This window comes from Saccopteryx leptura, chromosome 4 (genome assembly GCF_036850995.1).
Source record: "Saccopteryx leptura isolate mSacLep1 chromosome 4, mSacLep1_pri_phased_curated, whole genome shotgun sequence".
NCBI classification, from domain to species: Eukaryota; Metazoa; Chordata; class Mammalia; order Chiroptera; family Emballonuridae; genus Saccopteryx; species Saccopteryx leptura.
This window is the reverse complement of record NC_089506.1, coordinates 203,833,826-203,861,248: the sequence shown is the minus strand read 5'-3', so window position 1 is coordinate 203,861,248 and position 27,423 is coordinate 203,833,826. Positions and strand designations below refer to the sequence as shown.

Here is a 27,423-nt window from a genome sequence, read left to right as displayed (position 1 = left end):
CAAGCCATCCGTGCATTCCAGGAATAAGTCCCAGTTGGTCGTGGCATAGAATCCTCTTCACGTCCTGCTGAACTGTTTGCTAGTATTGTGTCAAGAATTTTTCGCCAGGGTTAATCAGGGATGTGAGTCTGTAGTTTCCTTTTCTTGTGGTGTCTTTGTCTGGCTTGTGTCAGAGCAATGCTGGCCTCATAAAATGGTGTAAGAACTGTTCCCTCTTCTTCAGTTTTTAGAAAATTTTGAGAAAGATTGGCATTAATTCTTTAAGTTTTGGCAGAATTCACCCGTGAAGCCTCAGGTCCCAGCCTTCCCTTGGTCGGGAGGTTTTGATTACTGATTCAGTCTCCTTACTTGTTAAATAGGTCTATTCAGATTGCTGTTTCTTTTAGTCTTGCTTGGTTTTGTGTTTCTGAGAATTTGCCCATTTCACCTACTTACACTATTTGTTGGCATACAGTTGCTCTTGGTACTCTTACAATCCTTTTTAGTTCTGTGGAATTAGTTAAATGTGTCCCCATTTTCATTTCTGATTTTAGTAATTTGAGTCTTTTCTCTTTATTTTCTTAGTCCATGTAGCTAAAGGTTTGTCAATTTTGTTGATATTTTCAGAGAGCCAACTTTTGGTCTCATTAATTTTGTCTATTGCTACTTTGCTCTCTGTTTTATCTCCTTTAATGTTTCCTTCCTTCTGCTAACTTTAGGTTCAGCTGTTCTTCTTTTTCTAGTCCCTGAGGTTATAAAGTTAGATGGCCGATTGTAAGTCTTCCCAGTTTTCACATAAGCACTGACCGCAGTTTCCAGCGCACTGCTGCGGCATGCTGTGAGTTCAGGTACATTGGGTTTTGTTTTCATTTGCCTCCAAGTATTTTGTCATTTCCCTGTGATCCCTTCTTTGATCCATTGGTTAAGAGTGTGTTATTTAATGTCCATAACGAATTGTGAATTTTACAGTTTGTTACTGATTTCTAATTTTATCCCACTATAGTCAGAGAAGGTACTTTGTATCTCTTTTTAAATCTGTTGACACATAACTTGTGGCCTAACATCTGGTCTATCCTGGAGAATGTTCCATGAGCACCTGAGCAGCTGTTATGGGGTAGAGTGTTCTGTAGGTATCTGTTAGATTTAGTGGATTTATTGTGGTGTTTCCATCTTCTGTCTGGTAGTTCTATCCATTACTGAGTGAGTATTGAAGTCTCCAGCTATTACTGTAGAGCTGTCTATTTCTCCCTTCAGCTGTCAGTTTTTGCTTTACAGATTTTGATGGTCTGTTATTAGGTGGGTAAATGTGTATAACTTATTTCTTCTCGCTGTATTGAGCCTTTCATTTATATATAGTATCCTCTCTTATAACCTTTCATTTAAAATCTATGTTGTCTGATATTAGGATAGCCAGGTCAAGCGTGCAAGAATGAAAGGACACTTAGCATCACCCCTGCTTTGAGACTCATGCCTTTATTTAAAAACAAAAGCACTGTTGAGCCTCTCCTGCTCCTTCGTAGCCACGGTGCTAGGCCTTAGGGAGACGAAGCCAACAGTCTCTGTACTCAGGGAGCTCCGGTCAGCCTGGAGGCTGGATATGGGGCAGCAGGCATGGTCATTGCAGCGGTCTGTCAGCAGCACCTTACACCACGGGGTGGGGGTTATGGAGGTGGCCCCCTGGCATTGCCACCATTAGAGAGAATGAGCCATGACCTCTTACCCAGGAAGGGTATCGGTTATGCCTGTAAGTACCACAAGCTGCTCTGAGATGTGGCCGTGGAGCCTTGTCCGGTGTGGAGTCAGGGAGGTCTCTGCTGACGGGGGGGGGGGTGATCAGGAATCAATGAGGAGTGAAGTCAGGGGGGCGGCCATGGGCCAGGGCAGGTGGTGTGAAAGATGAGGTCAGAGTCTGGCAGGGTCCTCAGTTCACGATGAGGCCTTCAGACTCCAGCCTGAGACCCAGGACAGCCTTTGATAAACAGCTCTCTCTTCTTCACTGGGCGTGGGGCTTGGGTTGGTCTCCCAGCAGACACTCCGTCCTGCCCTGTGCAGTGGGTGGGAGAGACCGTCCTCCACCGGGCCAGCCAGGTCGTGTGGTCACCAGGCCCGGCTCCTCCCGCTGCGCGCTGCCTCTGCCCGCGCCCGAGGCCGCCCTCCAGCTGCAGCAAGCCCAGGAGCGCGCCCGCTGCCTGCCTTCGGCTGCTGCTGCTGGGCCAGCAGGGCCTCGGGGGTCTGGCTCTCAAGCATCCCCGGGGGGTGGGCATGGCCACCTCTAAGCAGGAGTCCCCCCTGAGAAAAGAAACCCTAGGAAGGGACGAGTCTCGGGGGAGCCTGAGCAGCCCAGGTATTCAGGTTATGTATGTATTCTGCACTCTGGCGGTGTGGGGGGTCAGGTATTCAGGTTATGTATGTATTCTGCACTCTGGCGGTGTGGGGGGCCAGGTATTCAGGTCATGTATGTATTCTGCACTCTGGTGGTGTGGGGGGTCAGGTATTCAGGTTATGTATGTATTCTGCACTCTGGCGGTGTGGGGGTCAGGTATTCAGGTTATGTATGTATTCTGCACTCTGGCGGTGTGGGGGGTCAGGTATTCAGGTTATGTATGTATTCTGCACTCTGGCGGTGTGGGGGGTCAGGTATTCAGGTTATGTATGTATTCTGCACTCTGGCGGTGTGGGGGGTCAGGTATTCAGGTTATGTATGTATTCTGCACTCTGGCGGTGTGCGGGGTCAGGTATTCAGGTTATGTATGTATTCTGCACTCTGGCAGTGTGGGGGGTCAGGTATTCAGGTTATGTATGTATTCTGCACTCTGGCGGTGTGGGGGGCCAGGTATTCAGGTTATGTATGTATTCTGCACTCTGGCGGTGTGGGGGGTCAGGTATTCAGTTATGTATGTATTCTGCACTCTGGCAGTGTGGGGGGTCAGGTATTCAGGTTATGTATATATTCTGCACTCTGGCCGTGTGGGGGTAGTAGTTTGTATATCTAAATGTCAGAATACACACGACTGGGAAGAATGGGACGGTCTGGGTGCAGGGCCCCACTCTATCACCTGGACTGTTCTCTTCTCTGCACCTCGTATTTCTTTATCCATATAATGGAGCTAGTGAGCCAGACTTCACGGCATGGTGCCGGCAGTGACACCGAATGTAAAGCAACAAGGCACGTAGTAGGTGCTCAGAGCCTTAAAGTAAAATTTTCCCTTTCCATTCTTCGTTCAACCCAAGGAGGATAAGTAGAATATAAATACTAGATCGACTAATAAGTATAAAGAACAAGGGGGGGGGGTCTGTTTCTTAACATAGAGAACTGCTGCGGTGAAGGCTGTTGTTTTGACTGCAACACTAAGAAAATGTAATGAAAAAATTAGAGACACTTAGCAGCTGCCTCCTATGCACGCATTTTTACTAAAGGACGTTTAAAGTATAAACGATGAGGACTGCTTTCAAAATACATAAAAATAAAGAGATGAAAATTAGTCTACACACTAAAAGGTAAGCTCAGCTGGCTTGGTTCTCCGTGGGACCTGTTAGAGTTCCGGGGACAGGCACAGTGGCTTCAGCCTGGGCCAGGCCAGGCTGGACCGGGCCAGACGAGCAGAATGAAGTCATAGGATCTGAGCAGTGCATCCACCCCTCCCCCCGCCCCCAACGAATACTTACTGTGCACCCACTATGTGCTAGGTACCATTTCAGATACTGGTAGTTCAACAGTGAATAAAACAAAGTCCTTGCCCTGATAGACATTCTAGTAGGGGAGACAGATATTAAACAAATAAATGTATATGTGTCAGGTGGTGCTTAAAGGAAAATAAAACAAGAAAGGACATCCTAGGGAGTGGGGGGGGGGGCCTGTGGGGATATGTTCTATATGGTTGAGGAAGGCCACAAGGATAGTTTGACACAGTGTGGAGACCTGAGGGACAGAGTCAGGCAGAGGAAGCAGCCAGTGCAAAGGCCCTGAGGTAGAGCATGTTCAGTCTGCTGAAGAAACAGCAAGAAAGGCAGTGTAGCAGGAGCAGAGTGAATGAGGAGGACGAGCAGTGGAGGTGAGGTCAGGGAGGCGATGGGGACACAGGATGACACAGGGCCTGTAGTGAAGGGAGGACTCTGGCTGCCTCTTGGAGTGAAATGGGAGCCATCAGGAGGGATGGGCTTTGTTGTAGAGGATGATGTGGTTACCCAGGCGAGAGGAGGCGGTGGGAGGGGTGGTGGTGAGCAGCATCGGATTCTGATGATTCTGAAAGTAGAGAGGACGGCTTTGTGGATTTGCAGATGGGTGATGTTGGTGTGAGGGACAGGAGTCAGGATGGTGCCAAGGCTGTTGGTGTACAGAACTGAGAGAGTTGCCATTACAAAGTGGGGACAGCCAAGGGCGGTGGGGGAACAAAGAGGTGGCCTTGGACATGTTACATTTGCAGTGTTTGTCAGACATCCAAGCGGGTGCTGAGTCTAAGAGCCTGGAGCTCAGTCAGACGCACACACATGTGGAGTGGGAATAGTCTTAGGAATCATCCCTTGTGGGTGGCACTTGATGCCATGAGCCTGAGGGAATTTGCTAAGGATGAGGACAGAGAAGAGGGAGCACTGAGGACGGAGCCCACCACCCCCCTTGTAGCTGTGCATCCCTGAGGGGGCCGGCAGAGAAGATGGAGGAGAGCAGCCAGGGAGCTCCTGGAGAGTCCAGCTGGGAGCCAGAGGAGAGGGACCCCTGGCGGGAGGGCAGACAGAAGGAGGTCTAGGCTCCTCCCCCCGCCCCCGCAGAGCCTCTGAACTTTGTCCACGAGGCTGCGATGTGGCCGAGAGAGTGCGCTTGGGAGTCAGACAGCCCAGAGCCTAGATGCGGTCACTTTGTAGCCATGCAGGATCCGGTGGCAGTCAGCCTCCGAGAACTCGGTCTGTAACAGGATGCTGCGTCCATCTCGAGGGGGGACTGCCAGTGTTAATTTCCTTGAACCCCTCTGTCCACGCCCCACAGGTGGGGTTCCCCTTCACACCATCCAGGTGCCCCGTCTCTGACCCTCCAGAGTGCCAGCTGCCTCCAGCCGAGGCTGCACAAGGGATCTGGAGACAAGAGTGTGGCATGTGGGGCAGGAGCTGGGAGGGCAGCATGAGGTTGGCAGAATCCTAGTCTCAGCCAAACAGGACTGTGTCCATGTGAGTGCAGGCCTCGTTCTCTGTCACCTCTGCAAGGGGCTTTCTCTGCCTCAGCCTGGGGTCTGCCCCGTCTTCATCCTTTGACAAATGACACTCTTGACCTATGAAAGCAGCCGCCGTATCAGCAAGATTATGCTCTGCTGGGGCCACATCCCACCTTTTCAGCTTCCAAGATATTAAAGGCCCCTTTCCTGAACCAAGGGCAGGGTGATGTTGGGCAAGGAGCCCAGGTGGGAGCAGGAGGAAGGCCCCTGGGTGAGGGACAGCTGGACCTTTCCTTAAGGAGCTAGAGCGACCCAGCTGATGACTCGGCTCCCCTATGAGCCTCTTTCTCACCTCTAGCCTGAGCGGGTGTCGGTTTTGCAGTGGATGAAAGGAAGTGAAATCTCTCTCTTGGGTCAGAAGAAACTTGGCCACATTCCAGCTGATGTACCAAACTGGCAGGTTCCCTGGGGAGGTGGCCTCAGTCCCAAAGTGGCCACCTTAGGTGTGCCGAGTCAGCACCCAGAATGCTCATCCATGTGCGTCTGTGGACCGCTGTTGCAAGCACCCACATGTACACCATCCTGGCTGGCCCGTGGCACACAAGCCACCCCTCCCCCCTGCTTCATGGCCAGCACTACCGAGGAACCCCAGCCTCACTCTGGTTGAGCGTGGAGGGACGTCAGCATGCTTTTCCAGACCAGGCTCTGGGCAGCTAGCTGAATGGGGCTGGGTCTGAAGATGAGCCTGACTTGTAGTTCTTGGTAACAGTGGTAACCATAGCTATCATTGATCCCGCCCTCCCCGAGGCTGTGGGAAATTCTTACGTGCCATTCCGACCCTCCTCCTTAACCAACAGTGCAGCTGCAGTGGTTGCTGTCTCATGGTGAGCACATTGAGGCTCCTGAGATTCCACCCAGAGTGTCCTGACCCCACAGCCTGGGCCTTCCCGTCCGCTGCTGCAGCTCCTCTCTCACAGGGGCGTCCCCCAGGGGCTGCCGCATCATATTGGGGCTGCAGTGTGTTAGCCTGCTCTCTCTCTCTCGGACATGGGTGGCAGAGAGGAATCTCCTTTTACTGCTGACCTAGAAAGTCCGCTGCTATCAGGGCTGCAGTGCAGAGCAGAAGCCACACCTCAGCCTGCCCCATCCCAGCGCGCGCGGTGACCACAGCAGCTGTCACGCACTTCCTGTGGGTCGGCCACCGAGCCAGCCACTTTTGTACCCCAGCTCAGTACATCCTTACAAAGTGCTCACCAGGGGGTTGCCATTTTTTATGGCCATTTAAGAAATGAGGAACCTGAGCCTCAGGTGGCTGGAGTAACTACCCGAAGGTCCCTCAGCAGGTGTCGGGGCCAGAACTTAAACCTAGTGTGGCGACTGCTGTCCCTTGTGCTGTACTCTGCTGGCTCCGTGCCCCTGGTGCATGCAAAGGACCAGTCAGAACAAGGTGACGCGGCAGCATGGAGTGTGGGGTGCTGAACTCAGGTGGACCTCAGTGTGAATCTCAGTTCCATTACTTCTCACTGTGGGTACTCCCTGACCCTCAGTGTCCCCATCTATAAAACATGCTTATTACAGAGCCGTCCCTCAGCACCTTACATGTAGTAGTAACTCATGTGAGCCCACAGCTTTTTGGGGCAGTCACTCACCTCCCAGCGGAGGGCACTGAGTTCCTGCTCTCCTGGTGTTTGCATTTGTTGAAGCAGCAGCAAATTGAACAGGCAATTCTAGCTATAGGCCAGATGTCAGGGCAGGCCTCTCTGAAGGGGCGAGTTGGTCCCCTCCGCGCATCCAGGCAGGCAGTCCAACGTGGGGCAAGGGGGGGTGGAACAAGTGGGAACAAATCTGGGACATCTCGGAATTTATGGCCACGCTCACAGCTAGGTGTTCATCGGAGCATCTGGCTTTCTGTTGAATGGCGTAGGTTCTTGAGGACACGGCAGGTGGAAGATGCTGGGGTAGAGTTCTGACCTTTTATTTAACGGTTTCCCTCCTCACCCTCTCTGCCATCTGTTGAGGCCGTCTCAGGATGCTGGGGTTAGTGTTTCTGGAGTCTCACCCATAGCTGGTAAGAGCTGGAGCAGGTTCTTCACTGCCCCGGGACCCCAGCCCTTCTGCACGTGCGTCTGAAAAGAAAACAAAGCTGCTTAAACCAGCTGGAGGCGGTCCCAAGGCCTGGCATCTGGTGTCCTGGATGCTGCTTGGTGGCCAGGCAGTCACCAAGCAAAATCTGTTCCATCATTTAGTTTGAAGTGTGTTGGGTAATAAACAGATGGGTGATCTCTGTTTGCAGTCAAGTGCTTATGAAGGAGCAGGCCCATTCCTGTGCCTGCGCTTAGCCCAGTAGGCCGTGTCTCCTTGGTCTTGTGCAGCCATTGATGGCAGTAGCTGTGATTAGACAGCCAAGTATTTAGACAGCAAACTATGGCCCATGGGGCAAATGCCACCCACTACTTGTTTTTGTCAATAAAGATCTATTGGAGCATAACCACTCCCACTTATTTATATACCGTTCATGGTGCTTTCATGCTACAAGGGCAGAACTGAGCAGTTGCAACGGAGACCGAATTGCCCAGGAAGCCTAAAATGTTTACCTGACCCTTCAGTGAAGTTGGCTGAGCCCAGGATGAGACTAACTGGGGCTGATCTAGACACAGTGGCATGGAAACACCTCCCTGATACAAGGTGTAGCACAGTGCATCAATTTCCATTTTTAGAAATAACAAGAAATACGTGTATATGTAGTATACACACAAACATATATACTTATATGCTCTATATATGATGGATAGCAGTGAAAAGATGCATTGAAAAGTGGTTTCCTTCACTTTTTATACATTTACCTCTCTGCACCCTTTCTTATTCGGCACCACTTTGTGTCACCTATTCAAAATAATATATGTTATTTAGTTCAAAAATGTATATTGAGGCTGAGCATGGAGAGAAAGATGGAGGGAGGAATGTCTTTTACCTTGTTTTAACTAGGAGCTACCTTTTTTTTTTTTTAAACATGGGACCTTTTTTTATTTGAGTGGTATTTTCATAACACTCTGTCTGGGAGGAAACCTGTGAGGGAAGCTCCGAATCGTCAGTTACAAATGGAACTAAGATGTCAGCTCAGCCCTAAGGGTAGAAAGGCTTGGGGCACAGTGAAGAATGGTCCGAGTAGAGTTCACGGGGGGCCGAGTGACCCTCATAAGCCAAGTGCAGCCTGGGAGGGGAGCAGCAGCAGCTTTTCATTGCCTGGTGGTCTTCTGTCCCTTTCTGAGGCCTGCGGGTGTCTGGAATGATGCCACAGGGCACACAGCTGCCAGGAAAACACTGGGAAGTGCTCAACATCACCCATGTGGCTTTCCGCGCAGCACACATCCACTGTCTCCCCCAACGATGCTCAGAATTGTCCTCCCCCAACGATGGTTAAAATGATTCTTCCAGAAAGTTCAGACACTATCAAATGTTCTATTTGCCAACCCACCAAAAAGCCACCTTTGCCCTCAGAGATAGATGGCATTATTCTTTTAGTGGCTGGTCTTTAAATTTACAGAATGCTCAAATAGTACGATTGCTTTAAAGTTGTGGTTCTCATTGCTTCTCGGCCTCTTGGCTAGGATCAAGTGTAGTATCTGTTCTTACCAGTTTAAAGTTGTGGTTCTCAGTCCTGGCTGGCACGTTGGGTCACCTGGCGTGCTTCTGAATATTTCAGCCACGCCCTGCCCGGATAAGTACAGCCCTGATCTTTGTAGCTAGGCCCTGAGTACCAGCACTGTTTAAAGTTCCTCGCGATTGTAAAGTAGCCAGGGTTGGATACCTCTGCTTCAAATGCTAGAACAGACCTCGGTCTGAACATCAGCTCAGCCACCCATAGTGCCTGGGCTGGGAGCTTTCTCGCTCAGCTTTGGTTTCCACATCTGTGTGATAGGAGGCTGCCACCTGCCTCATACCTGGTTTACAATGGCCAAGTGAGAGGCAGAATTGATACACGAGTGTGCCCTCACCACCTCTCCTGGGTGACCAGTGGCCCCACTTTCTCGTGTACCCAGGATAGCACATGCACTTTGGAGTCACACTTCCAGATCCCAGCTCTGCCACTTAATAGCTGGGCAGCGTGGGACAAGCTCTTCAACATATCTGAGCCTCAGTCTTCTCATCTGAAAGATGGGCCTGTCATACCCATCCACACAGAGTTGTCCTGAGCATTCAACCAGATGAGCCTCCCAGGCTGCCCCCACGGCAGGTCCTACTGTCTGCTCGACACCATGACCAGGTCTGTTAGAGGAGGCTGTGTGTCAGGGATTGCACAGCAAGTGCTTCAGCTTTGCAAGCCAACCAGTCTCTGCAACCACTCAACTCTGCTGTCGTAGTGTAGAGGTTTGGAAGTGGATGGGGGGCCGTGCTCCAATACAACTTTATTTACAAAAGCAGGCAAACCCTGTGGTTTGTGGGTTTTGCCTTTCTCTTTAGCTTTAGCATTGTAAACTAGGTGGGCATGTAACTATCAAATTTTGTAGAAAGGGGACTACCACCAGGGCGAGGGACATAGTGCTCTGCTTACAGGGAGGGTCTGGGATGCGGGCTGCCCACCCCAGCTCCCTCTAAGCCTTGGGCCAGTTAACCTCTGTGCCTTAGTTTTGTCACCTGAGGGGTGGTAACAGCTGGAGCTCCCTTGCTGGCTTTGTGTGGGTGTAATTAGTGAACACATGGAAAGCAGCAAGGACAGTGCCTGAGAAGGGTCATGTCAAAGTGGGCACGCTTTTTCCAGTGAGGTGACTTCAACACTTTAGTGTGAATCCATGACGAGCAAGGATTTGGCTTCATACAGTCTTCCTGGGGGGAGCCCAGCCTTGGTAGCTGGTGGGAGGGGCCTGGGTTTATTCAGAGGGCAGCGGGCAGCCCCCGTGGGTGTGACCGGGGGAGTGTGGCATGGTCAGTTTTGTTTTAAGAAACTGTGTAAACCAGAGGATATCACTAACGCCCTCAGCTCTCAGCACCACTGCGATGTTCCGCTTGGCTTTTGGTTTGCAGACCGGGGTGGTCTCCGACCTCTGGCGCAGTCTGGGAGTTTCTGAGTGTCCCACCACGGCTCTTACCAGGGGCAGTGCCAGACTCAGGGACAGGGAGGGAGGCTCTTCAAGACCACTGCTGCCTGGAGCTACCTACCCAGGCCCGTGGAGGCAGGCACAGGCTTGAGACTGGGCAGCACCGTGACCAGACAGGAGACGGCGCAGTCTCCTCGGAGCTCGCTGGAGAAAGCAGTCTGTTGGACTGGTCGCTGAGGCATGGATCAGACACGCGCCGGCCCGCGGAGTCTGCGCCCGGCCAGCTCAGACCCGCTGCGGGTGGCTCGCCCCGGGAAGGCAGCCCCGGGAAACTGCTCCTTGTGGAGCTGAGCAGCAGCCGCCTAGGGACTCTTCCATGCGATGTTTTCTTCTCTACTGTGTTTTCTACTGGCTGAGTCATGTGTGAATAAGTTCCAGGTGACAAAATGTGAAACAAAGTGATTATGCAGAGCAGGCGTGAACATGGCCCTTCACAGCTGCAGCTGTGAGCAGGACTGACCAAGCCACATCAGTGCACCATGGCAAGTGATTGACAGTGCAGGACTGACCGGGCCACATCAGTGCACCAGGCCAGTGATTGACAGTGCAGGACCGACCAGGCCACATCACTGCACCATGCCAAGGGATCGACAGTGCAGGACTGACCAAGCCACATCAGTGCACCATGCGAGTGATCGACAGTGCAGGACTGACCGGGCCACATCACTGCACCAGGCCAAGTGATCGACAGTGCAGGACCGACCAGGCCACATCACTGTACCATGCCAAGTGATCGACAGTGCAGGACCGACCAGGCCACATCACTTCACCAGGCCAAGTGATTGACAGTGCAGGACCGACCAGGCCACATCACTGCACCAGGCCAAGTGATCGACAGTGCAGGACTGACCGGGCCACATCACTGCACCATGGCAAGTGATCGACAGTGCAGGACCAACCGGGGCACATCACTGCACCAGGCCAAGTGATCGACAGTGCAGGACCGACCAGGCCACATCACTGCACCAGGCCAAGTGATCGACAGTGCAGGACTGACCAGGCCACATCACTGCACCATGCGAGTGATTGACAGTGCAGGACTGACCAGGCCACATCACTGCACCAGGCCAAGTGATCGACAGTGCAGGACCGACCAGGCCACATCACTGCACCAGGCCAAGTGATCGACAGTGCAGGACTGACCAGGCCACATCACTGCACCAGGCCAAGTGATTGACAGTGCAGGACTGACCGGGCCACATCACTGCACCATGGCAAGTGATTGACAGTGCAGGACTGACCAGGCCACATCACTGCACCAGGCCAAGTGATTGACAGTGCAGGAGTGACCGGGCCACATCACTGCACCATGGCAAGTGATTGACAGTGCAGGACTGACCGGGCCACATCACTGCACCATGGCAAGTGATCGACAGTGCAGGACTGACCGGGCCACATCACTGCACCATGCCAAGTGATTGACAGTGCAGAGCAGGGGAGTGGGGAGAGGGGTGGGGGGCGGGGTGGCTGCTGCGCCGCAAACCCGAGAAGAGCAAGGACCTGCGGGAGGCGAGGGGGGAGCCAAGCCGACGCCCTGTCTTTCCTGGGCAGTGAAGACACCGATGACGGCGGAGGCCCAGGCAGAACGGAGCCGACGCGGGCTGAGGAGTCTGGTGTGGAGAGTGAGGAGGGCAATGCTCTGACAGTCCTGTGAGGAATGTGTCACAGAAGGCAGAGCAGGGGAGGGCATGGAGCAGAAGAGCCGCAGTCTGACCGCTTTTCCAGCCGGCTCTCTGGGCGCCGTGCTGAGCCTGAACAAGCAGCAGGCTGGGTGTGGGAGAGCAGGTGGGGGTTGGGGAGAGGTGCTGGTGCCTGGGGCCACGGCGTCACCTCCCCTAGAGCAGGCACTCTGCCACATGGCACCTGGTAGGACCTTAACAAACATCGGCAGAATTACTGACCGACATGTTGTTCTGTGAGGGCGCACTGTGTCTCTTCCCTGCGTGTGTGTGTGTGCATGCGCGCCCTGCACACACACTGGGCAGCGGCCCAGCCTCCTCCCAATCTGTCCGGGAGCCACAGCGCTCAGTCTTCTCCTGGACGTTAGGTCTGCTCACGTCACACCCGCTCGTATCGCCCCTGCCGTGGGCGTATTGCTTTGTTGGTCACTGCACCCACACTGTGAGAACCACTGTTGCTCTTTCCTGATGGGACAAAGCTGGGTGATGCCTTAGAGAGGGTTACTTTTCTTACACTTGTTTTCTCAAACTGAGCCTCCGCGGTGTTGAACAGCCGTCTCCCAGGGACCCCGCCGGTTCCACTGCAGTGGCAGGATTCAGCCCGGGCTCCGATTCCAGCGTCACTCCCCACCTCGCCTGCCAAGCTGGGCGTGTCCAAGGGACTGTCAGACCAGAGTCAATGCCAGTGTGGATGATGGCGATTGCAGGCCACTTTGCCTTTATGCGAATGGCTCAGTATACCAGACATGGTCTGGGACCTGTAGAGTTAGCCAGGGACAGAAACCGCAGCCTGCTGGGTGCCGGGGCGTTCTCTTCCTGGGTCTGCTGCTCAGTGTAACCAGGGGTGCGCTTGGCAGGCTTTGCGGTGGGCAGTGATTACCATGGAGACGCGATGAGGGCTGGCCTGTGAGGACAGGGGCAGGGCCTAGCATGTGGTCTCCGTGAGGAACTGGCAGAGGGTGTTAGAGGGAGTGAGCAGAGGAGTGCCAGCCCCTGTTCAGCTGAAGTGTCCTGACCCAGGAGACGACGTATGTACAGACCACTGAAATGTCAGCGCGTTAGCTCAGGAACCCCTGGGACACCCACGTGGGCTAACAGGAGCCGTAAGGAGGCGCCCAGCCAGGGCCCAGTGTAGCCCTGTCAGCGTCAGGCCATCGGAACGATCGGAGGCCTTGTCCTGCATGGTCTGCAGCCACAAAATAAAGCTGGCACCGCTGGTGGGCAGTACAGTGTTTTATGCACTCACACTGTCCATCTTGGCAAACTAGGCCAAATGCATCTTTACCTATAATGGCATAAGTCACCTGAGGCACACGTGCCACACCTTCACCACCGCACCACTGTCCACGGCCACTTTCAGCCCCTCCCCTCCAGCTCAGCCACTCCCCCCACCCCTCTCGGACCCTGAGAAAGCTCTGGCCTCAGGGTCTGTGTCCTGAGCTGCACCAGCCCCATGACAGGCTCCGGTCTGTCCCTCTCACTCCTGGCCCCGCTGGCTGAGCTTGAGAACCTGTACATCCAAAGCAGGCTGCACCCCCGTGGGCACTCAGGGTCCGCAGGGGCCCACCGGCAGTCCATGCTCCGGCTAGTCGGAGGGGCCTCCTCGACAGAGAACACCCCCATACTGTCTGTTGCATCCTACAGCCCACTTTTCAGATGTTGATAGTAACATTAAGAGTCTTGTCTTAGGACAAATCTAATCTAATAATTAAGGTCCCTAAAGAAATGTCTTAAGTAGATCAGTGTACAGGAGCTAAGAGGTGGGGAAGCCCGAACCGGCTCATGTAAGGCAAGTGAATTCGGAGTCAGAATTGCAGTCTCTTCCCAGAACCCGTTAGGCCTCTCCTCCCCACCCGCTGCCCTGCTAATGCTGCCCTGCCACCTGCCACTTAACCCGGAGGGTGAGAAGACCTTGCTCCAGGCCCATGGGCCCAGGCTTGCATCCTGTTCTGTAACATAGGAGGCGTGTGGCATTGCACCGTCCCTACACCTCTGGAAGCCACACTTGACAGCAATGTCTTGAATTTCTGCATGTAAAACAGCCCTGCCTCCATGGTTGACGGGAGGGAGAAACAGGTAAAACAGAGCTTAGCCCTCCCCTGCCACACAGCAAGCTCTCAAAAAATGTTACTTGTTACAAGTTAGATTGTCACTGTCACTACCATTTCCTAGGCCATATCACCAATATCTGTGGCATTCTCTGAACACAATACCTAGATTTAAAAGAACATCACATTTCAGAGCACCTTTATGTAGGAAATAACCATTTTATTTTGAAAGATTCACCATAAGAAACACACCCAGAATATGACTGGAAGAAATATATATTTCTGCCCCGATGGTAGCCGGCCGTGCCGGGCAGGGTTACAGCTATTTCCGTTCCCTTCTTCATGCCTTTATGTGTTTTTGTTTTGCTTTTTGTTTGCTTGCTTGCTAGTTTCAGTGAGCCTGTCTCACTCTGACTTTTCTAGTGAGAGCGGATTCTCTGCCTTCCTGCTGCCTCCCCTTTACCTTCACCTGCCTGTGGACTAGCTACGGGGTGGCTCGGAGTAGAAGAGCCGACAGCTGAAAACCGGGAACCCTGTCAGCAGACAGTTCTAGGAGAGCACCGGCAAAGCTCACTCGAGGGGTGAGAAAGCAGCGCTGGGTTCACTGTGGGTTTGTCTGCACCCATCTGGGCCCACACGTGCCCTCTGTAGTTTGAACTGTTCAGTTTCCAAAGGCCAGAACATCAGCACGACATTCCTGTCCCCTCGCCCACGTTCTCCCAGTGGCCATGCTCACCACTGGCTTTTCTGGGCACATCCCTTGCAGCCTTCCCTGGATCAGGGCATTTATATTTATGTGACAAAGCCTTGCTCAGTGGCTCATGCCGAACACCTCCCCATAACTCCCAGAGGTCAGTCAGCCTGTCTGTCCACTGTCTGTACCTCAGAAAGAAGTGATCACTAGACTCTTGGACTCGTGCCTACTAGTGGCCCTGGCCTAACTGCGAGGTCTCGTGGGCTCCGGGGTCCAGCAGCACACTTAAGACCAGCTTCTGCTCCTTACTTGCTGTGGGGTCTTGGGCAAGTGACTTAGCCTCTCTGGTTTCATGTCCACATCTGTAAAATTGAGATGACAATCAGCACCTCTTCATAAGGCTAGTGTAAAGATTGTATGAGAATTTGTTGTAATTTTTAGCCCAAAACTTAACAGTGATGTTCTTTACTCCATTCCAAAAATAATCAAATCACCTGGTGCCTTTTGAGGTCAGGAACTGTTGGGATCCAGAAAGGAACCAGACACAGTCCTGCCTTCAGGGAACCCTCGTTCCTGCCAAAGCCATTTCTGGGTTACGTCTGGGTGGTGAAGCTCTTGGGACCTGGGGTCAAACCAAGGGGCAGGGAACACAGGAAACGCTGCAAGGCCTCCGCCCGCGGATCCACCGTACAGGCCCCAGAGAGAAGCCTGACGCATGTGAGTGAGCAACAGGGGAGGTTCAGATTCCCCTGGGGCCCCACCACATGGCCCTGAACTCTAAGTCAGGCCTCTGAGCAAGTTCAGAAGCCCTGTAGCCTGGCTTACCTTGCCTGACACGTCTCCTGCAGCCCTCACAACCACCCACTGAGAGGGAAGGCCAGGCTGCCTGCCCACCATGCCAGTGTGAGGGCATGAGACACAGGGTGGCAGCTCCCCCCACGGCCGGTGCATCCCGGAGGGAGAACTGTCCTCCCAACTCCCCAGACATGGACTTCATCAGGGAGCCAGGTCTCGGGGGACAAGGGCCACATCTTCCACAACACACAGCTCGGTCCCAGCTGTGTCTACAGCCCAGCCCAGCAGCAGGCAGGGCCCATGCAAAGTCACCCTCTGAACCACGAAGGCAGCTCCCAGCAAATGGAATATTGACCAGCCTTTGAAAACCTGATCAGCGAAATGAAGAGCACATCTCTCCCGGTGGCCGTCTTCACTGGTGAGTGGCTGAGACCATCAGATCAATTTGTCCAGCATGCTGGGGATGGGGACACCATGGCAGTGTGCCCAGGAGGCTTATTAAAAAGAGCAGCCACGCCTGGAGCTCCTGGCAGGGGCCACTTGCACAGACACGGACTCCCTTGCTAACCAACAGCAGGGAGCGATTGATCAACCAGGAGCGTTCCGAAATGAAAACAAGCCAGTGTTGTAGGACTGGGGAAACTGACGGGGAAGGGGCTCGCGGCGGCCTCCTGCAGGGGAGGGCGGGGCACAGAGGGGACACGGGTCATCCTGGGGACCGTCAGTTCTCAGGAGCAGCTGAGGACCAAGGCCAGCTGAGCGCCAGGTGCAAAGTGCCAGCCGTGGGGAAGTGCTGTCCTCAGAGACGTCCCCATCTTTGTGACAGTCCCCATATCCCAGGGCGGCAAGCATCTCATGAAGTGGGGAAGGAACCTCTGCCTCATTCTCTCCCTTGTTCCTGCTGCCGGATTTGAACGGGGTCTCCAAGACCATCCCCTCGTGGACCCCAAAAATGGCCCCAACAGCACCAGATTCAAAGGGGGGGACTCAGGACATGGGGGCAGTTTTCTGAGCAGGGGCCTGAGCCATACTGGAGGTGGCCAAAGCCAAGTTCAGAGGCAGCTGAGCGGAGGGGACATGACCAAGCACCTGCTATGCTCTGCCCTAGCGTTGACTGTCATCCCTCAGCTTTGCCACACAACCTGCCAGAGAAGATCCTGTGATACCTTTCTTTCTTTGCTTGTGCCTTTTTTAAAAACACATCCTTATTGAGCTATAGTTCACACACCGTATATCTCCCTTACTGATAGAGTATACAGTCAGCGGTTTTTAGTATACTCACAGATATGTATGCAGCCGTCACCACAGTCCAGTGTAGTACATCCTCATCACTCAGAAAAAAGCCCCATTTCCCCTCCTCCCCAGCAACCACCAGTTTGCCTCCTGTCTCTGCAGACTTGCACATGAGTGGAATCATTTAATACGCGACTACTTAGTCTGGCACCTTTCACTTAGTACAGTATATCGAAGGTTCATCCCTCTCAGGGTTTTTCACCCGGAGCATTAGGCTAACGTAAGACAGAGCAACGGGGAAAGCATACAGATTTATGGGAGTGTTACATGACATGGCAGCCCTCATAAAAAGGCTGAGACACAAAGAAATGGCTTCAGCGTGTCCCATACCTCCCACTAAGTGGCCCCAGACCTGGCACTAGTGGCATCTGGCTTTGGTTCGTAGCCTGGCCTCTCCCGGGCACCTCACACCCAGCACACATAGCAGCCATCTGCAGATCACTTTGTAGCTCATGCTGCATGGCCCTGGGCAGGGCACAGGTGTTGGCTGACCTTGGCCTGCACCTCCCTCAAGGTTCCAGAGCCAGCGCTCCTGGTGGCCAGCTTCACCCTGGCCAAAGCACCACCTGACCACCTCCACAAGTGGCACATGCAAGGGGCAGACCCATCAGGCACCAGAGGCCCACTGAGGCGATTTCTGCCCCACGGGGTCAGGCCCTGCACAGCAAATCCTCTGCTATAGTTGCAGCCAGTCCTCACAGCTGATTGACCTGGGGTAAGTCCCTCCCATGGATGCGCCAATAGCAATCAGGGCTCAACTACAAAAGGAGGGTGCACGCGGCCCCCACAGGAAGTGCACCTGGAGTGCTGGCTTAAATAACCAAGGAGTCTGTGCCCAGGACACTCTACCAAGGACAGGAGACATAGCAGCTGTACCTAATACACAGAAACCAGTGTAGGGAATGAGCCAAAAGGAGGAGACAAAGAAACACGTCCCAAATGAAAGAACAGAACAAAACTCCAAATAAAGAACTAAACAAAATGGAGACAAGCAATTTACCAGATGCAGAGTCAAAATACTGGTTATAAAAATGCTCAAGGAAGTCAGGGGAAGAGTAGATGAACTTATCAGAACTTGAACAAAGAGAAAACAAAAAAGAACCAATTAGAAATGAAGACTACATTACAGGGAGTCAACAGTGCGATAGATGGAGCAGAGGGATCAGCAATTTGGAAGATAAGGGAACAGAAAACACCCAATCAGGACACCAAAAAGAAAAAAGAATCCAAAAAAGGATAGTTTAAAGATTCTCTGGAACAACTTTAAGCATACTAACATTTACTTCATGGAGGGAGAAGAGAGAGAGCAAGGAATTGAAACCCTATTTGAAAAGATAATGACAGAAAACTTCCCTAACCTAGTGAAAAAAATAAGATATACAAGTCCAGGAAGCGCAGAGTCCCAAACAAAATGAATCCAATGAGGCCCAAATCAAGACACCCCATAATTAAAATGCTTACAGTAAAAGACACAGAGAATTTTAAAAACAACAGGAGAAAAGCAATCACTTACAAAGGAGCTCCCATAAGATTGTCAGGTGATTTCTCAACAGAAACTTTGCAGCCAGAAGGAATTGGCATGAAATATTCAAAGTGATGAAAAGCAAGGACCTACAACCAAGATCACTCTACCCAACAAAGCTATCATTGAGAATCAAAAGTCAGATAAAAAGCTTCTGAGACGAGAAAAAGTTAAAGGAGTTTATCACTACCCAACTAGTATTACATGAAATGTTAAAAGGTCTTCTTTAAGAAGAGGAAAAAGATTAAAAAAAAATTAATAAGATGGCAGTAAATGCATATCTATCAACAATTACTTTAAATGCCAATGGATTAAATCCTCCAATCAAAAGACAAAGGGTGGTTGAATGGATAACAAAACAAGATCTAACATATGCTGTCTGCAAGAGACTCACTTTATATCGAAAGACACACAAAGACTGAAAGTAAAGGGATGGAAAAAGATATTTCAGGAACATGGCGATGAATGAAAAAGCTGGGTAGCAATACTTACACCAGGCAAAACACACTTTAAACAAAGTCTGTAACAAGAGAAAAATAACGACCCAGCAAGTCCACTTCTGGGTATTTATTTTTAAAAAACTGAAAACACTAAAAAAGACATATACATCCATGTGCTCATTGCTGCATTATTTACAGTAACCCAGACATAGAAGCAACCTAAGTGTCCATCAGTCCATCAGTCAATGAAGGCATAAGGAGGAAGTGGTGCAAATATACAGTGGGATATGACTCAGCCATTAAAACAATGAAATCTTGCCATCTGCAACAACATGGATGGACCTGAGTGAAATATGTCACACACACAGAGACAAGACAAGTACCATATAGTTTCACTTATATGTGGAATTGATTAAAAAAAAAAAAAAAGTAAATGAGCATGTAGAACAGAAACAGATTGAGAGATACAGAGAACATTTTGACTGTTCCCAGATGGGAAAGGTTGTGGGGGACGGGTGAACAAGGTGAAGGGGTTAATTAAGGAGTACAAATTGGCAGTTACAGAATTGTCACGGGGATGGAAAGTATGGCACAGGGCTTAGAATCCATAATATTGTAATAACTCTGTATGGTGCCAGGTAGGTACGAGATTTATCAGGGTGATCACTCCACAGGTTATATAAACGCCTAGTACTGGGCTGTACACCTGGAACTAATAATATTGTACAGCAACTGTAATTGAAAAATAAAGATTTGTTTAAACAAAAACAAAGCGGCCACCCCGTTTGCACTTCCCCAGCAGCGTGTGAGGGCTCTGATTTCTCCACGTCCTCACCAGCACTGGCTATTTATTATCTGTCCTTTTAGTAGTAGTCATCCAAGTGGGTGTGAGGATATCTCATCGTGGTTTTGATAGGCATTTCTTAATAACTACTGAGGTTGAGTATCTTTTCATGTCTTTAGTGGTTATTTGTACGTCTCCTTTGGAGAAATGGCTATTCAAATTCTTTGTTCATTTTTTTAATCATTATCTTACACATGGGAAGTAGAGTCCAGTGGAGCACCAGTGACCTGTCCAGATAGCTCAGCTGATTGGCCTGTGACTCTCTTTCCAAAGGCCACTTTTCTCGGGGGCCATTTGGCTCTGGTCGTTGCCAGCAGGGCTAATCCTGCCTTGCATGGCATGCCCAGTGGTGGCAGCAGCCAGACTTAGGGTTGGAGGGGAGGGGGTTGGTTTAAAACTCATTTACCTGTGAGCCCACCTACACAGTGTGAGCAGAGACATTCCTTCCAGCATCTTCTACCAATTCATTAAGGGGTGTTTGGGGGTAAAGAAGCTTTGGTAACACCGGTGTCTCAAGAGAAGACAGGGATGTGTTGGCTTTGGTCCCCGGCCTGCCGCCACTCAGAAGGAGGACTGTGCGGCCCAGCCGCTGCCCCGGCTGCAGAAGGGACAGGTGGCTCCCACTCTGTTCAGGGTGTTTCCTTCCCTTCCACACCCAGAACAGAGCATGCCCGGACCCCCCAGGGGGACGGTAGCACTCACAGGTCCGTTCTTCGTCACACTGAGATACTATCCCGGACTCCAAACGAGGGGAGTCTCACTGAACACAGTGGCCGTGTCCCTGAGGATGTGTGACAATCAGGTCGTAGTAAACAGCACCACTCCTGAGATCAAAGGAATTGGGGTATTTCAGGGACCCTACTGGGACCCCACGGCTCGTAATTTCTTCTTCTGAGTGTGACTCACTCCCTAACTCATCTGGGCCGGGCTCGTATGAGCCCGTGTCTGCCGCTCGCTCCCTGGGTGGCCTGGGTCCTCCGAGCCTCGGCGCTCGTCTTTAGAGGGCCATGCCTGCCCGTGTGGAGTCCAGTGGGCTCAGGCCGCACGGCAGGAAGCCCCTGGCATGGAGCCTGGAGCCACGAGACGCGAGAAGAAGCTTTAATCTTAGTTAAGTTTGTTTTTTAGAAGCATTTGGACCAGTGAGCTGTTTATTATATAAGCTTTTCCTCATTTATACTTTCTAACAGCTGTCATCTCACCACTTAACTTCCTATTCAGCTCGCAGCCTGTGCGCACAGGAACCATCAACAAAGTGAAAAGACAGCCCACTGAATGGGAGAGCGTATTTGCCAGTGATACATCTGGTGGAGATCAATACCCAAAATACATAAGAAACTCAAAAATAACCAAAAAAACAAATACTCTGATTAAAAATGGGCAGAGGACCTGAACAGACATTTTTCCAAAGATGACATACAGATGACCCACAGACATGAAAGATGCTCAGCACCACTGATCCTCAGAGAAACGCAGAGTAAACCGCAAGGAGCTACCACCTCACACCTGTCAGAATGGCGCTCACCAACAAATCAACAAACCGCAGGTGCTAGCAAGGGTGTGGAGGAAAGGGGACCCTCCGGCACTGCTAGTGATGGTAAACTGGTGTAGCCACTGTGGAAGTTCCTCAAAACATGAAAATTAGAACTACCATTTGAGCCAGCAATCCCACTTCTGGGTATTTATCCAAAGAAAACCAAAACATAATTTGAAAAGAGATCTGCACCCCTATGTTCATAACAGCCGAGGTAGGGAAGCAGCCTGGTGTCCCCTGAGGGACAGCTGCGTAAGAAGACGCAGTGCATAGATACAATGAGACGTCAGCCACAAAAACAAATGAAACCCTGCCATCTGCAACAACATGGATGGACCTAGAGGGTACTGTGCTGAGTGAGATAAGGCAGACAGAGAAAGCAAGTGCCATATGAGTTCACGTATATGTGGAATCTAATGACAAAATAAGTGGACAAAACAGACTCGTGGATGCAGAGAGCAGACTGATGGTCGGGAAGGGACCTGAAGGATCAGGTGAAAGAGGTGAAGGGATTAAGTAGCACAGATTGGTAGCGTCCAGCATAGGGAATATCGTCAGTGTCATAAAAACTATGTAGGGTGTCGAGTGGGACTAGACTTCATAAGGTGTATAGATGGCTCATTACTATGTTTTATACCTCAAACTAATACTGTATGTCAACTGTACTTGAAAAATAAATTTAAAAAATAGTTAAAAGAAATGCACAGCTTAGCATCTAAGTCACCAGTGGAATATTTAGCTGTACTTTAAAGCCGTTCAAACCAAAAGGTTCACAGAGGTTCATTGGACTATGGCCTGTTCAGTGATACAACATTAAGAAGTAAGGATAGTAAGTGCTGGTTAAAAAGAACAACAGGCCCTGGCCGGTTGGCTCAGCGGTAGAGCATCGGCCTAGCGTGCGGAGGACCCGGGTTCGATTCCCGGCCAGGGCACACAGGAGAAGCGCCCATTTGCTTCTCCACCCCTCCGCCGCGCTTTCCTCTCTGTCTCTCTCTTCCCCTCCCGCAGCCAGGGCTCCATTGGAGCAAAGATGGCCCGGGCGCTGGGGATGGCTCTGTGGCCTCTGCCCCAGGCGCTAGAGTGGCTCTGGTCGCAATATGGCGACGCCCAGGATGGGCAGAGCATCGCCCCCTGGTGGGCATGCCGGGTGGATCCCGGTCGGGTGCATGCGGGAGTCTGTCTGACTGTCTCTCCCCGTTTCCAGCTTCAGAAAAATGAAAAAAAAAAAAAAAAAAAAAAGAACAACAAATGTCTGTCCTGACTGTTCCCTGGGACCCTTTACATGGCAAAGGGGACTCTGCGGTGTGATTAACGGTCCTGGGAAAGGGAAGTCACCGCCCAGTGTGTTCCCAAGGTCCTTGGAAGAGTGAGAAAGGCCTGAGGATGCCACACTGCTGGTTTGGCCCCTGGAGCTGGGAAAGGAAGGGGCGATGCCCCCGGAGCCCCAGGAGGAGCTCCCTGGCAGACCTTGACCGTAGCCCCGTGAGGCCATCGTGGGTGTGTGACCTGCAGAACTGCAGGAGGGTACATCTGCGTTGTCTCAAGCCACTCACTGTGGGACAGTGTGTAACCGCAGCCGTAGGAATAAGACGGAGTCCACGCCTGCCTTCCCAACCCCAGCCCGGCTCCTGCGCGTGCTCCCTGGGCCCAGACTGCGGCCCCGCCACGCTGCTCCCCGCCTGGCACGGACTGTTGGCCCCCCTGTGCAGGCCCCCCGCCATGCCCATCCCTGTCGGGGTGCTGCCTCGCTGGCCGCCTCCCTGTCCCCTGTGCTGCCAGACCTTCCCAGGTGGCCCCTCAGCCACACGGGCCCCTCCCTGGGGCGTTCCTGCCGTCCTTCAAGCAGCAGCCTCACGCTTGCCCCTCAGGGAGCCTCGGGCTGCATGTGTAACCGAAACCTTTAACATACAAGACCTCTCGACACCCCTCCCCACCCTGACTGAGCCCCCCAGGGCCTAGGACAGCGCTCTTTGGGCTCAAGACCCCGGAGTGAAGGAATGAACGAACGGCTCCGGGTTTTTCTCTACATGCAGGGCCATACTCTCCTGCCTGTTTTGGTTTTTTTTTTATATATAAAAGAATATTTTAATTCTTGTCCTTAGAGACTATAGAGGCTGTACAATTTGGAAATGAGACTTCCAAACTGGTTAAAGAAGAGTGGGCCCCTTGAGGCCTTCTGTGTGTGGTCACCCAGAAATATGTCGCTATTGGCTTTGATTGTGGTGCTTGTCACCTCACGTTATTTTTGCCCGTGTAGTCACCATTGTCTACTTCTCCCCTCCCCCTTTTCACATGCTGACATGCAGCGCCTCTGCGGCCCAGTGGAATGCTGAAGTTCTGTGCCGTGTGGTCTTTGGACCAGTATCACCCACTGGGTGTGCTTCACATTCCTGACTTCCACGTCTCATCGGTTGCTAGAGAAACTGCTGTGACCGGGTTTTCCCTTCTGCCCGTCTCATGACCAGGCCCTGACTGCTCGCCCAGTAATGACACATGACTCAGAGGTCGCTCGAGAACGAGCTGCTAGCTGCTCCACTCACGCCTCACAAACGGAGAAGCACCTGTGATACAGGTCTTCCGAACGTGGCTTCTACTTTTCTTTCTTCTACAATCTAATCTTTTGTCTTCCTGATGCTGCAGCCCGACAGCCTCGAGCCAGGAGGTCCTTTTCCCTCCCTGCGTTGTCTGCACCTGGGTTCCGACCGTGCGTCTGGATCAGTCAGTACGTGCCCCCCCCCCCCCCATCATGGTCTTTAATGGCTCTGCTGTCCTGTAGTGTCAGTGTTTCATAACCGGAATCAGTAGTCCGTGTTGGACTCGTGAGTTGTGCCCTAGTTTTGGCTCTCTCCCACGTGCTGTGATGAGTGCCCTTTTCGGTAGACGCTGGCACCGTCCTGACTGCTCTCTTAGAGTACATTCTGCAGGAAGTCCTGGCCCTGTGTTCGTGCTGCACCTCTTTTGCGACTTGATATGCAGCGTTCTCCAAAGTGGTCTCTTTTCTTTGACTTTGAAATGTGCCTTTGCAGGAAGACCAGTGAAACTGGGGAGAAAGCCATGGCTGGTACCTTCTTTCATAGCCTTAAAATGCGGTTGAGGTGGTGGACCCACAGCTATGCGTGAGTGCTTTTGAGAGACAGAACATTTGCACAACTGGATTCCAGTGTCTCCTTGTTGCACTCGCCAGTCCAAGCCTAGCCGGGCAGCAGCTGTCCCTGGCCACCGACCCCTGCAGTTTCCCAGCCACTTGGGAACCCTCGACTCACTCAGACTCTCCCTGCTCTTGTCTTACAGTGACATCACCCCTCCCGGAGAAGCCCTGAACAAGAACAGCCGGCCCAAAGTGGCTTCCCGCTTCCCCAAGCTGTCCCGCGGGCCCCCCAGGGAGACGCGCAACGTGGAACCCCAGAGCGGCGACCTCTGACCTCGGTGGAACCCCAGGCTCGGGCCCTCTGCGCTGCACCAGCTGCCTCCACCCAGGCCACTCCGCCTCTACCCGGCCACGGCAGCTGGCCCCTGCACCTTGGAGTGACAGCCACATCCACCCGGTGGACCCCAGAGAGCACACCTTCCCACCAGTTATATGAAATCCTGATTAAACTGTCGGTCAGAGAGCACGGTGGCTCCTCGCTGGACAGACTCGGCCCCGTGGGCCCTGAGCAGCAGGGCCGGCAGCAGGGTGGGCCCAGGTCGGGCCTGGAGCCCCTGGCTGACAGGCACAACTTCCGTGTGTCACTGAGTCAGAAGGCTCGCTCAGAAACAACCTCTTGACTCTCCCACATGGGAATGAGAATGACTGTTAGTCTTTTTTTTTTTTTTTTTTTTAAATGTAATTGCCTGCTACAACCTATGGCCAAGCTGGGAGGGAGGGAGGGGGGAGATCATTTCTTTCCATTTTACTTTCCACCGGGGGTGATTAGACACCCCGGTTACCACCGCCGTGGCCGGCAGCTGCTCTGTGGCACCACCGCTCCAGGGAGACAGTCCAGGGCCTGCCTGCCAAGGACCCGTGACGTGAGGCTGGACTGGGGTTCTTAGAGCACACTGGCTCTGGAAGGACTGGCCATGCCGGAAAGCAGGGGCCCCTGAGTCCATGTGCAGCTCTGCCAGGTTTTGGGGGAGCTCCCCCATCCAGGCCAGCCGTCAGCAGCCACCTGGAGACCCCCGGAGAGCCCTGGCTGTCCAGAAGTCAGTGGCTGTGGCCTCAGCAGCCAGGAGGCCTCAGGCTGTGAGGGGCTCCACTCCACAGAAGGTCCTGTAGTCCCTCGGGCCTTCATCCCCGGCTCCAGGGCTCCACGGACCTCGGCGGGGCTGTGAGCGTGGGCTCCACGGACCTCGGCGGGGCTGTGAACGTGGGCACCACGGACCTCGGCGGGGCTGTGAACGTGGGCACCACGGACCTCGGCGGGGCTGTGAGCGTGGGCACCACGGACCTCGGCGGGGCTGTGAGCGTGGGCACCACGGACCTCGGCGGGGCTGTGAGCGTGGGCACCACGGACCTCGGCGGGGCTGTGAGCGTGGGCACCACGGACCTCGGCGGGGCTGTGAGCGTGGGCACCACGGACCTCGGCGGGGCTGTGAGCGTGGGCACCACGGACCTCGGCGGGGCTGTGAGCGTGGGCACCACGGACCTCGGCGGGGCTGTGAACGTGGGCACCACGGACCTCGGCGGGGCTGTGAACGTGGGCACCACGGACCTCGGCGGGGCTGTGAACGTGGGCACCATGGACCTCGGCGGGGCTGTGAGCGTGGGCACCATGGACCTCGGCGGTGAACGTGGGCACAGCGTCCACCTTGCAGGACAGTAATCATCCCCCTAAAGACATGGTGCACAGTGCACTCTGCCCTGTCCCCGAATGCTGTCAGCGGGACCAGGAGCCTGTGTGCCCTGGATCGAGCCCTCTGTCCTCCCATCCCACCAGGCCCTGCTGACAGACAGGATAAAGACGAGAGCGTGGCGGTCACCCAGGCTCTTCTTCTGACACGCCATGCCTGGCCCCTCCCAGACCAGGCCGTCCGGCCAGTGTTAACCTGCAGAATCATGGAATTGTCTCTCCCCGGGCCAGGGCCGTCTTCAGCTGGTGAGCACAGTTAGGGCGAGTTCGCATTTTCTGGGGGAATATCAAACTAGGTATGAGGCGGGGAAACAGACTGCGGGGAACAAGGGAAACCTGAAGGTAGACGGATATGCGGGGAGTTCGATGAGTGAACGTGTGTGAGAGGTGCTGGGCCCGGAGCAGTCTCAGCTCGTTAGCTGAGAGCTCAGTGAACAGCTGGGTGAGCACTGAGCTCGTCCTGCAGCGGAAAACCCCGGAAAGAATCACCTGGAAGGCTTGCCAGAGGGAACCCTCTTCAGGACTGTCTAGGGACGCTCAGGTGATGCACGCACCTCCCTGCAGAGCAATGGAGGGGCCGGAATAACTTCTGAGGGAACACGCAGCCGGGTGAGCGGTGCCAGGTGGGCAGGGCCTGCTGTGCACAGGGCGAGAGCAGGGGGGGTGTGGCAGGCGGATCCTGCTGTCTGCGCATAGGGGTTAGAGGACAGGCTGTCCTGGAAAAGCAACATGGTTTCTGTCTTCCTTTGTTTCACTTCTGAGTCCTACAGAGCCGTTGGGTCACTGTGGCTGCTTTGAACAGAGCCCTCCTCGACTAAGGCATCAGGACTGTCTCAAAGTCCAGTGTGCCCCACGTTCTCCCCCGCCCCCACTGGATTTACTCCACCTCGGTCATTTTGAAGAAGGTCCTCAAGCCCAGCTGAATAACTGTCCCAGGACTGCCTGTCTGGGCGGCAGAACCTGCCCCAAGACTCCTCCTCTTTCTGTGCGTATTAGACGTGGAATGGAACCTCCCACCTTCAGCGTCCTCGCCCCCGACCCCGGGCCAAGGCCTCTGTCAGCCAGCCTTTCCTGGCACCCGACCCAACACATGTGAGTGTGAATCTGGCCTCACTTCTCCAGCCACGGCTTTGACAGCTACAACGGGACACGTGCTAAGCCCGGGGAGACAAGCCCGCCCGCCCTCAGCCTGTATTTCAGAAGGAGAAACCCTGCCTCCCCATTTTTCAAAGTTTAATTATTCATGGAAACGTGCCCGCTCTCCCAAAGCATGGATTGTGAAAGCACATTCCTGGGGGCCACGCAGCAACTGCCGGGATGCGTGTTCTTTGCACCCCTTTATTTGTGATCATGCAGAAACTCTGAAATCACTTTAACGTGCAGATCACGTCCTCTGATTTGAGCTCACATTGCAGAAATTCCTCCGAGTTAACTTTGGAGTCACATAGACTGTTCTGCAATGATTTAATCCATTCAGCTGCTCGGAGGCCCCCTGGCCCTGCTATGCATGTGGCAGGACGGACTCC

At 53.1% G+C, this 27,423-nt stretch overlaps 1 protein-coding gene and 1 pseudogene across 1 annotated transcript in view; both read left to right on the top strand.

Moving 5' to 3' along the window:
* Positions 1-24,918, top strand: part of SNX29 (sorting nexin 29) — a 563,948-nt gene extending 539,030 nt beyond the window's left edge. The window contains exon 21 of the mRNA XM_066382590.1: positions 24,357-24,918. Coding sequence (XP_066238687.1) covers positions 24,357-24,486 — 130 coding nt within the window. The 3' untranslated portion in view covers positions 24,487-24,918. The remainder of the gene's footprint in view (positions 1-24,356) is intronic.
* On the top strand, positions 8,708-8,835 carry LOC136404534 (U2 spliceosomal RNA; annotated as a pseudogene).
* Positions 24,919-27,423: the final 2,505 nt, after the last annotated feature.